Source organism: Parasteatoda tepidariorum, chromosome 10, assembly GCF_043381705.1.
Source record: "Parasteatoda tepidariorum isolate YZ-2023 chromosome 10, CAS_Ptep_4.0, whole genome shotgun sequence".
In the NCBI taxonomy this organism is placed as follows: Eukaryota; Metazoa; Arthropoda; class Arachnida; order Araneae; family Theridiidae; genus Parasteatoda; species Parasteatoda tepidariorum.
In genome coordinates this window covers 20,131,691-20,142,699 of record NC_092213.1, presented here as the reverse complement: position 1 = coordinate 20,142,699, position 11,009 = coordinate 20,131,691, and the positions used below count along the sequence as shown (strand labels likewise).

At 28.1% G+C, this 11,009-nt stretch overlaps 1 protein-coding gene across 1 annotated transcript in view; it reads right to left on the bottom strand.

Moving 5' to 3' along the window:
* Positions 1-6,116: 6,116 nt before the first annotated feature.
* Positions 6,117-11,009, bottom strand: part of LOC107442561 (lysyl oxidase homolog 3A-like) — a 66,704-nt gene continuing 61,811 nt past the window's right edge. The window contains exon 8 of the mRNA XM_043041409.2: positions 6,117-6,766. Within this exon, the coding sequence (XP_042897343.1) occupies positions 6,644-6,766 (123 nt within the window). The 3' untranslated portion in view covers positions 6,117-6,643. The remainder of the gene's footprint in view (positions 6,767-11,009) is intronic.

Sequence of the window (11,009 nt, the reverse complement as noted above, 5' to 3'; positions counted from 1 at the left end):
AGTTTTATTTTATAATTTTATATTTTTATCTGTTTAGACTATATACTTATTTATTGTTTTTAGTCTTTTGAAATTTTATTCTGAAACATTTTTGACATCAAAAGCTTTAGAACTATTTTTTTAAATTATTTTAGTTTAAATTTGTTATAATACTTTAAAATAAATTCATATTGATAATCATTTACTTTTATTTGTAATTTTTATTTTGATCTGGTAAAGTTGTTTTGTAAGCATTATACTACAATATTGGGTGTTTAGGTAAATTATATAAAATTTTTTATCTACAAATATTATGGTTTAAAAGTGGACTATAATTCTAAGTGTTTATAAACCAACACAAAGACCGGCATTTTATGAAACTTATATTTTTAGCATGTGATATTTATTGTAATATTATTAGAGCATTTTGTTATCACAATTACATTGTATGTAATAAAAAAGTAATTCAACTGTAAAGTAGTATGCCACTAACAAAAAATAAGTTTGAAAAACCCCATTATTTTATGAATGATATATAATGACATATTTATGAATTATTGGAAAAACAATTCATATAGTTGGTTGTATAATATTTACAAGTTATCAACTCTTGTATTTATTATTTTTATTGAAATGTTATCAATAATTAATGAATATAGTAATATTTTGTTAATTTATTGAATATTTTTCATAGCATAGCTTTATTGTATTAAATCAAAGATTTTAGTAAATAAAAATTTTAAAGTGATCATAAAATAGTATAAGATGTTTCGAGTTTTAATGTTGCAATATTATTGGATCAAATTGCACAAAATATTTTATATATTTTTTTTTATTTCAGAGTATGGTATGTAAATTTCTGAGATTAAAATTAATGCTAACTATGTCTTAAAATTGTTTTTTATACAATAAATTTTTTTAAAAAAAAATCTCTGCCATGATCATTGTCAGATTTTTTTAAAATATTTATACCATAATTGTTGTCTGATTTAGATTTATATCATTATGGTTGTTGAATTTATGAAAGTTTTAATTATCAATCTAGTTTTGTATTAAGACTAGTAAAAAAAAAAAAATTATGGTGTTTTTCTATTTCTAAATTTTTTGTTGTTGATCTGTTTAAATTGTTATGATTGCAATGAAACATTCAAAATATATTTGCCCTTTAGTGAGTTAGTTGTTTTCCATTTTGAAGAATATCAGTGTAAAATGTCTTTTTGAAGCCCAGGTTCATTAAAATTAAAAATGCAAATGCTTATGTCTCTGTTAACACGTTGAGCGCCACGTCAGCCATCGTTGGCTGACACTGGACTTTCCATTTAGGCCGTGTCAACCACCGGTGGCTGACACTGAAATTACATTTAAGCCGCATCAATTACTGGCGGTTGACACTGAAATTACATGGTGGCTGACACTGAAATTACTTTTAGGCTACGTCAACCACCGATGGCTGACACTGAAATTACATTTAAGCTGCGTCTGCCACCGCTTGCTGACACTGACCTTTCACACAGGCTGCGAAAAACAGCTGACTGACAGCGTATAACATGATATAGAACTATAAAATTTACACTCTTTTATGGAATTGCAGAAATTTTATTCAAAATTTACTTAATTATTGTGACTCTTGGTTTAATAAATTGAATTTAGTAGATTCTTATCCACCACTATTTTTAAACAATTCGTAGGCATATATAATTCACCACTTTTTTCAGATATGTCAAGCTGAACCTTTATAAACTAGCAAAATCTGTCTATATTTGCAAATTTAGTTTGCAGTTATTTACCGTGTGGCCAGACGAGCAAGCCATGTAAAATTGGCGTGGCATTCAATGTGTTAATATTTTTTTTTTTGTACTAGGATGTGGTTCTGTACAACTATCCAAATTGTTCATGTGTTATTCAAGCCCTAGCATTTGTTAGTTTTTTTTACATGTAAGCAATACTAGTTACTTCTGTAGCATCCAGAGAAGGGGGAAGGAACTAAGCTTCTTGCTTTTAGCCAAAGGGAGCATCTAATCAATCACTAAGGATTCAGAAACCTATTATTTTGATTAGAAAATTAAAAATTTTTAGTAGGTAAATATTGGCTGAAGTAAAAATTTTTATCTTTATGTCTAATGTACAATGCTTATATGTATGTGCAGTGTGCAAAGAATGACTACAATACTTTTAAAAATTTGATTTCTCAGGAACTATTCTACCAATATAGCTCAAATTTTGTATTTTGCTATGTAAAATATCGTTCTTTAAAATGATGTAAAAAATAATGCACTTCAAAATTCAATTTTTTCGACTATTATTAAATAAAATATCAAATATTTACTAAAAGTTATTTTTTGCATGGAATTATCTTTTTATAATTGTGGGTAAACATTTTTCAATTCGTTTAAATAATTCTCAAGATATGGCGAAATACGCAAGAAGCAAAATTAGCATTAAGGGGTCCAAACTTTGGAGCTCTCTCCGGTCCAAACTATTGGGACCATATTTCCCAAATTGCGGCCACCTCCTGTATTTTGGGGGTCAGAAATCCAAATTTGTCACAAAAAGGGAGACAATATTTTACACATTACCGGGTGATTGCAATTCAATTTTTCAAATTATGGGAAAAAATTCATATTCATTCAGAAAAAGTATGTTTTTATGTCTGATTTTGTAACTTAAAATATTGTCTGCACTAACTAATTAGTGTATTTAAGGTCATCCCCTTGAACCATAATATTGAGTCCCAGAACATGAAACTCCTATCATTTAGGGTGGTCCGTTTTTTTTTCTTGCGCTGTACCTTATACTAATCTGCACCATTCTGAATTCAAATTTGGTGTACATTACATGTACGGTACATTTGTTTATGGTGTACAGTACAATAATTTTATATGGGCAAAATCAGTTGATTAATTCATGAGAAATCGAATATTAAATAAGTCGTGTATTTAAAATTTGATTTCTTAGTGATTCAATTGATTTCGCTAAAATTTTATATTTTGCCTTGTAAAATTACATTCTTTAAAATGGCGTATAAAATTGTATACCTTTCAATTAAACAATTTTTCGACTGTTACTATATAAAATGATAAAAAATAATAAATCTTTACTAAAAATAATAAATCTTTACAAAAAAATAATAAATATTTACAAAAAATTATTTTGTTCAAGGAATTATCTATGGATAAACGCTTTCTATGAAGTTTTTTATTTCGCAAACGAAGTTTTCGAGATATGGCGAAATACGCAAAAAGTAAAATTAGCATTAAGAGGTTCAAAGTTCGGATAGCTCTCCTAACCTAACTATTATATATTTTCCATATTCATCCATATATACTATTCATTTCCCTATGCACTATTATATATTTTAGATATTGACCATATTTTCCAGATTGCGGCTACCTTCTATAATTTGAGGTCAGAAATCCGAATGCGTTGAAAAAAAAGGTGTGTGTATTCAAAAAATTACGTTTTTGTGTCTGATTTCGTAACTTAAAATATCGTCTGCACTAATTAATTATCTCATTAGAGGTCACCCCCTCGAACCATTAAGAATGAGTCCTGGAACGTGAAGATCCGATCATTAGATCAAAAGTTATTTAGGGCGGTCCGTTTTTTTTTTTACGCACTGTACATACGATGAAAGTCACATCGAACCCTGTCTACTTTGAAACTCTCCAGCCTCCAGTTCGCGTGCTACATCCCAAATAAAGAGTTTTCCATATAATTTGATAAATATTTTATAATAGTGATTTACTAGCTAGTAGCTATAATCAATCAAAAATTAGTTTTACCGCACGTATTTATTAATAAACCTTTATTTTATATGCCTGATTATAACAAGTAAAATCAACACTAATAATTTTGTGAAGTATGTTAATAATGTCAGCATATTCGTATTATAGACAGTATATGAAACGACGTGTATTAAGGAGTATCAAATCGAGGAGTTCTGCTGATTGTATTTGCTTACATGTATGAACAGTTTTAATATATCAGTTATAGGGCAAAATTAGAAAATTTGGTTACCGGTCAATGGCATTTTTAAAAGTGGCCACTTTTTCAAAAATTGAAAACTTTAAAACTATTAAAAAAATGTTGATATTAATAAAGCATTTCTTTTGAAAATCGGGTGCTATGGTATTTAATGTTTGTTAATAAACATTTATGTTTGTTAACAAGCATTAAATTTATTAATTTCAAAATGAATCTGAAATAATTGCAATCATAATGATGAAATTACATAATTTTTAAATATTGTCGATCATAAATTAAAAAAACAGAAATTAACTGAAACTGGAATATAACGTTTGATAGCCAAATCCAACCCTCCCTGCAATCTTGTACCAGTGTAAAATTACCTAAAAGTTCTAGGAGTGTTTACATCTTTACCGTGTAATAAATAATTATCGAAGTTGAAAGCATTTTTAGCATAAAAAATGGCGATTGAGTGGCGATTAACAAACAAATTTTTAATCGCCCCTATATTTTGCCCTATAATATATTCGTCATCAATATATAATAAAATATGTCATTTATTTTTTTAATTTTATTCTTTTTTTAAATCAGCATTTTTATATTATAATATTTCTATTAAATTCATTGCTATTTTGTTTTTGTTGAATGAATTTCTTATTTTTTTATTATTAAGAATATGTTTTATTTTTATTATTGTATGTTGAAACACTTTAATTTGTTTGTTATGATATAGAATGCATGTGATATCAGATGTGATTTGCATAATAAAGAACTACAAAAAATCAATGCGTTAAGAAGATTTATTACTATTAATAGAGAAACAGAATTGCTTAACAATTTTTTTTATTAAGAAAATATTTTTCAAACTTAAAAATATATATATCAAAAGCTATTTTAAGACAACTATATTTCAAAAACTAATTTTTAAAAAATTAACTTAAAATATCAACAATCAAATAGCTAAAATTCTTTTTAGTATTACGCTTCGCCATTTTTTGACCCTTCTTTAGATATGGAATTGAAGACAGCACTGTCACCATTTACTTCTTTAACTGAAAATGCAAAATTCAATCACTGATCCTGATGTATGTGAAATTAATTTGATTGCAGTTCATAGAACTTGGAAGTCTTTGGTTGACAAAAATGGCGGCAATATCGACGTCATATTTATACAGTTCTACAAAAAGTCATCTTACGTGTCATTGCATCTTTGTCTTTGAGTACATAAACAATCTATATCATCTATAGAGAGGATTTCTGAGATCAAATTATTTCGGAAAAGTGCTTCTAAAGATATCTCATTTCTAAATAGTATAAAATCCGTTACTTGGAATTGTGTGAATTTGTAGTCATCAGTGCAATTGCTAATTGATTACTTGTTTTTACTGATGCAAGTAATATATTTACTGCTACTGCTGAATATTTAATTGTTACTTGTAATCATTAGTGCAATAATTGCAGCATCATAATACTTAGTTGTATTAGCGCAATAATTGCCGTATTATTGCACTTCTCAATTCTCTTTCCTTCTGTTTTCATTGTGACATTTTAGCACAATTTTAATATCTTCTAATAGTTCTTACACTTCATTAATTAAAATTCTTATAAAAGTTACATGGAACACTTTAGTTAGCGTCCCTAGGATGAATTCAGTCGGAACTATTAGTTTTCGAATAGTAAAGAACAGATTAAAAACAAAAAATTTTGAAATATTTTTTTTCTCAAAACAATTGCATTTTCAAAAAAATTGAGATTATGAGCACAAACTGCTGATTGTAGTCTCTGCAATCGTCTTTTTTTTCTCCATTGGATAAATTTTTAAACTTACATTTATTTTTTGGAAATTAATTAACCCAAGATAAACTATTCGATTCGTTATTGATACCCAGATAAAATTTTTTACGTGTGTTACTGTTTTCATTATATATATATTTTACATTTAACGATTTAGTTTATAAATTGTTAGCATTCCTAAATTTTTAATTACAAAAATTCTAATTTAATTATTAATTTCCTTTTTACTGTAAATTATAAAAAAAGACTAACTGTCGTAATTCATTTGTTTTTCTAAATCAACTATTGTCACGATTTCTATTGTTTCTTGTAAGTTTCGAACACATCGATCTGCACTTAAGTTTTTCGATCTGATTCAAACATATCACATTTTATTATTATTTTTTTTTTGAACAGCACATTTTCCCACCATTTCCTTTGTCCTAGTAGTGGAAAAAACATCCATAAACTTTTGAATCACATTATCAACTCGTTCATAAATTATCGAGATATCGACTTTTGTCTCGACAAAATCGATACTTCACAGTAACACGGATATATAAATAAAAGAACCATCAAAACTCAAAACAATGAGTCTGTTTTCTCGTACAACAACTATTTGACAACTATAAATTGTTCACAAGTTTTGACACATGAGATATCACTGGTTTTGTGGCTAACATAAATACTATTCCAGTCTAAGGTCTAGTTGAGTTGAGAGAACATATTCTTGATGTTGACTCATCAACTACTTTAAGCAAACGATTTTTTAGTTCAGAACGTTCCAAAAAGTGGTTGTTAAGTATGAATATCCAGAATTGCTTCGATCACTACTCAGCACTTTTGAGTCCCATCTCATCACAAAAATATTTATCGTTCGATGAGAAATTCTCATCTCGTTGTCCTGAAAGGAAGCTGTATTTTATTAAGGTCTTCCAAGCGTGCAGTTGTAGACCTGGGCAGAAACGTAATCGAAGTGGACGATGCAAGTTGCAGCATTGTTGTCGTAAGAGAGCTCAGAAACTTTCAATTCTGGATTCACTGAAACCTGAAAGGAGCGAATAAATTTACACAAGAAATTATTTCTTTTTTCTGTAAAATAGTAATTACACTTTTAAAAAAAAATTGAAACATACAACACATTATTTTTAAAACTCTTTTTTCCATTAATGTGGGAAAATTTACATTTTTAATAAAAAAGCTATGCTAAAATTAGTTTTCAAATCAAATGCAATAAACTGCTTCAACAAACTTTTTTCTCCAGGTAATGTTACAAAATAAATTTAAAAAAAAATCTAACTATGATTTCGAATAAAAAAAATAAAGATTCTAAAAATCAACCTTACGAGTTACGTATAGTCTCTCTAGCCCAGTGTTTCCCAAACGTATGACTTTTGTGTACCCTTTCTAAATTTTTGGTAACGCTGTATACCACTAATAAAAAAATTAATGTATTTCTTTAAAAATATGTTTATTTAGAATGGAGAATAAAGTTAAAAATCACAACTGGCTGTTGACACCACTAAATATTAACTGTTAACTCTGCAAAAAATAGCCAATAGAAAAATACGTAATCGTAAATTTTCATGGCTAGCATTGTTTTTAAATAAAATATTTTTAATTTTTCGTTTGTTGCAAGATATTTCGCATAAGAACGCGCACCCCCGCTAAATTGCTCCTGTACCCCTGGAGGTACGCTTACCACACTTTGGGAAACACTGCTCTAGCCGAAAGTTTCCCGAATGTTGTTTCATGGAAGTGTAAAAGAGGTTTCGTGAGTTAGCACTTTTTATAATCAGTGATGAGTTTGATTATATGATGAGTTTGATTATCTTTTTTTTTATAATCAGGGATGAAACATCAGATTATATTTTGATCCAGCCTATAATTCAATATTATGGTTACTTTTATGAAATATTACTTTTGCCTTAAGGAAATTATTTCAAGTCAAATGCCAATGACCTATACGAATCTATAAGATACAAATGACATTTTTTAAAGGACAATATAAAATTTCTAATAGCAATATATTCAACAGCATTTAAGTATTTCCTATCGCTCTTGTCAAATTAAAATAAGTAAATTCTTTAACCAAGAGATGTGTTTTCATAATAACCAGTTTCAACGTTTATAGCAGTTCTTTTAAGGTTTCATTTCGAAATAATACATAATTCGGCTTACTTATCGGACATAAAACCTAACGTAAGATTATTAATAATGAAACGATGTAAAATCTTCATTCCTGTAATTAAATGTTTGAAATTTAGTCATTTATATATTGTAACGAGTAAACTTGGGGTTCGCCAAAAAGGAAGGTTGATTTTTTAGGGTTCCGTAACAAAAAAAAAATTCAAGCTGCTGGTCTAGGCAACAAAGAATATTACCTAGAAAAATTGGCAAGATTTTTTTTCTTTGAATATCTATGTTTTTTGGGGTGCTGAACTTGCATTCGCATTTTGAGACAGAAATTTTTCCGAAAATCATGTTTATTCCTTGAAAAATCTGCTTTTTTGATTTAACCACTTGCGCTGGCAAAAAAATCACTGACGCGTCTTCGTCGGTTTCGGAGTGGAAAAATTATTTCATTAAAGTCACTATCACTACCATCGTGTTTTCTTTTTTTATTTGTCGAAATGATGTCGTTAACGTCACTTTTGCTTTCCATTTTAGAATGTGGGTAAAATATTTAAAATTGTACGCTATGCAGTGCACTACTGATCTGTACCCTGACAACAATTCCACCTGATGTGCCACGCATGTCGTTTTTGTTTCTGTAACAATTCCATGATGACGTAAATACCACGTCGTCGGCGATTCTGTGACAAAAGCATTATGACGTGCGTGGCACGTCTTTCCAGCGCAAGTGGTTAAGATAGAATATTTCCGATTCTTCTCCATAAAATATATACCAACATATTGACCGCTGGATAAAAAATCAAAGAAATAAGAATATGAAAAATGACTATAACATTAATGTCTCTCTCAGTAAATCAACGGAAAAATAACGGAAGAATAAATAGTTGAAACTAATTATTCTGGTTTTACCAATTTAAAGTATTCCCCGCTTATTCTCAGTTATCATAGTTGTATCTAAAGGGAAAAGTGAGTACTTTCTACTTTTGCTTTTGTTCTTTCATTGTACTTTGTATGAAACTTTCACCTTCTGCCTGAAGATTCGATGTGATGACACAAGATAAATGTCCATTTCTAAAAACAATGGGGGCGGCATTTGACCCAGATCTTGGGATAGATTAAATCTAGCCAAGATCAAAAGGATTACCAAGTGCATGACAGTACACGTCAACAGCTAAATTCTGATCAATAAAGTATTGTGGTGTCAGAATGTTTTCTTTCCTATCATGCGACCGATAGACTTTATGGATTTATTATTTCGTCATGTTTTTTTCCTCCTCCCCGACAGTTTTGGTACCAGTTTGTAGTATTGTCATTGTTGTCTGCAGCAGTGTTAAGTAGGATTAATTCGTAGATAAATTTGAAATTATTCACTCGGATTTTGATTTTGAGATTTTTTCTTGAATGAAATACATTTTATTCAGAGAAATGAAGACATTTATATATTTTTTTTATCGATATTCTGACTATACACATGAACTAAGCTTAAAAAAACTATTGTCATTAGTTTTCTCGTTTGGCCGCGGTGCGGGTTGAAGCGTAGCTGTTTAGAAATTATTATGATAGTTGGCAAGCTTTATACAAATAAAAATAAATTATTTTTTTGCAGTTAGTTTAATAAATTGGTCTGCAACCATCCGAAAATGGTAAGTCAACCAGATTTTGAAATAATTAAAATTCTCGGACATTAATTGAATTTTCCAATACAGAATTACAATGCTTCGACTCGCACGAAGCAAATTAATTTTATTAATAAATTTTGAAATCTATCTCTATCTCATTAAAAAAAAAAATTTTTTTTTTTCCCGTTTTAATAGAATTTTATTGTATAGATTTATAATTCATCGTAGATGTGATTATTTTAAATTAATTATATTCAAACATTTTTTTTCTTTTTTTTTTGCTTTAGGTTTGTCACATAAAAAAATTGTAACACGTTTTTGTTCGCGTTTTATTTCTCAATGCATCGCTATCATAGAAGCAAAACCAAAATCAACCATTTTGTTCTAGTTAGATTATATTTGTACAGAATTCAAGTCCACGCTACTCGACCAAGAATTTAAAAAATTAAAAAAACTAATTTTATAATCTAGAGCTTCCGTCCGGACATTTTTATTCTCTTTAAAATATATTCAAACTTGGGGTGTTAATTTGCTTAAAAGTTTTACAGTAGTTTAACTTACCCTACCTTACTTAAACCATGTATTACTTATTGTAACTTACGGTAAAAATTTTTAATATAGTTTTGTACCTTTCACTGTTATACATATATTTTTTTTATGTATTTACATTGCATTTCAAAACTGTTGAAAAAAGCTAAACGTGGTAATTAAGTCTATAATTAAGAATATAAAGAAGCTTATTGTAAAGTCTATAATAAAATCTACTTTAATAAAAGTAGAACATAGTAATAAAATTGCCGGTTTTTATTATAAATTCAAATTGTATATACCAATTAAAAATGACTCAAAATAAAAAAAGAAAGCTTTTTAATAATTTATGTTCGAATTCAAATAATTGGATTTTTGGCCTCAAGATAAAAAAGACCAAAAATGGAAATAGTGTGCATTAAAATGATAAAATTCAGAAAGCTAAATTTATAATTCGATGCTTCGGTCTGGACATTTTTTTTGAAACATAAATATATTCAATCTTAGGATGTTAATTTGCCTGAAAGCTTTATTGTAGTTTATTTTACCATACCTTTCTTATGCTGGATATTAATATCGTAATTTACAGTAAAAATGAAACTCTTTAGCATAGATTTTTACCTTTATGGTTAAACATATAGTAGAATGGAGGATTTATATTGTATTTCAAACCTGCTGAAAAATCCCAAGCATACTAATATAATCTCTAATAAAGTTTATAACAAAGGCTATAACAAAATCTATTATAAGGTCTATAATAAAGGCTATAATGAAGCTTATAATAAAGTTTATAATAAAATCTACATTTATAAACTTAAAACGTAGTAAAAAATTATCGGATATTATTATCGATTCGAACTGTACATACCGTGCTCAAAACAAAAAAGAATTTTTTTTTAATAATTTCTGGTCAAATTCTAATAAGTGGATTTTTACGTACCAAAAGATGCTATCTAAATTATTCAAGGGACTTATCTTAAGTATACTAAAATAAGCAGCCTGTATTTT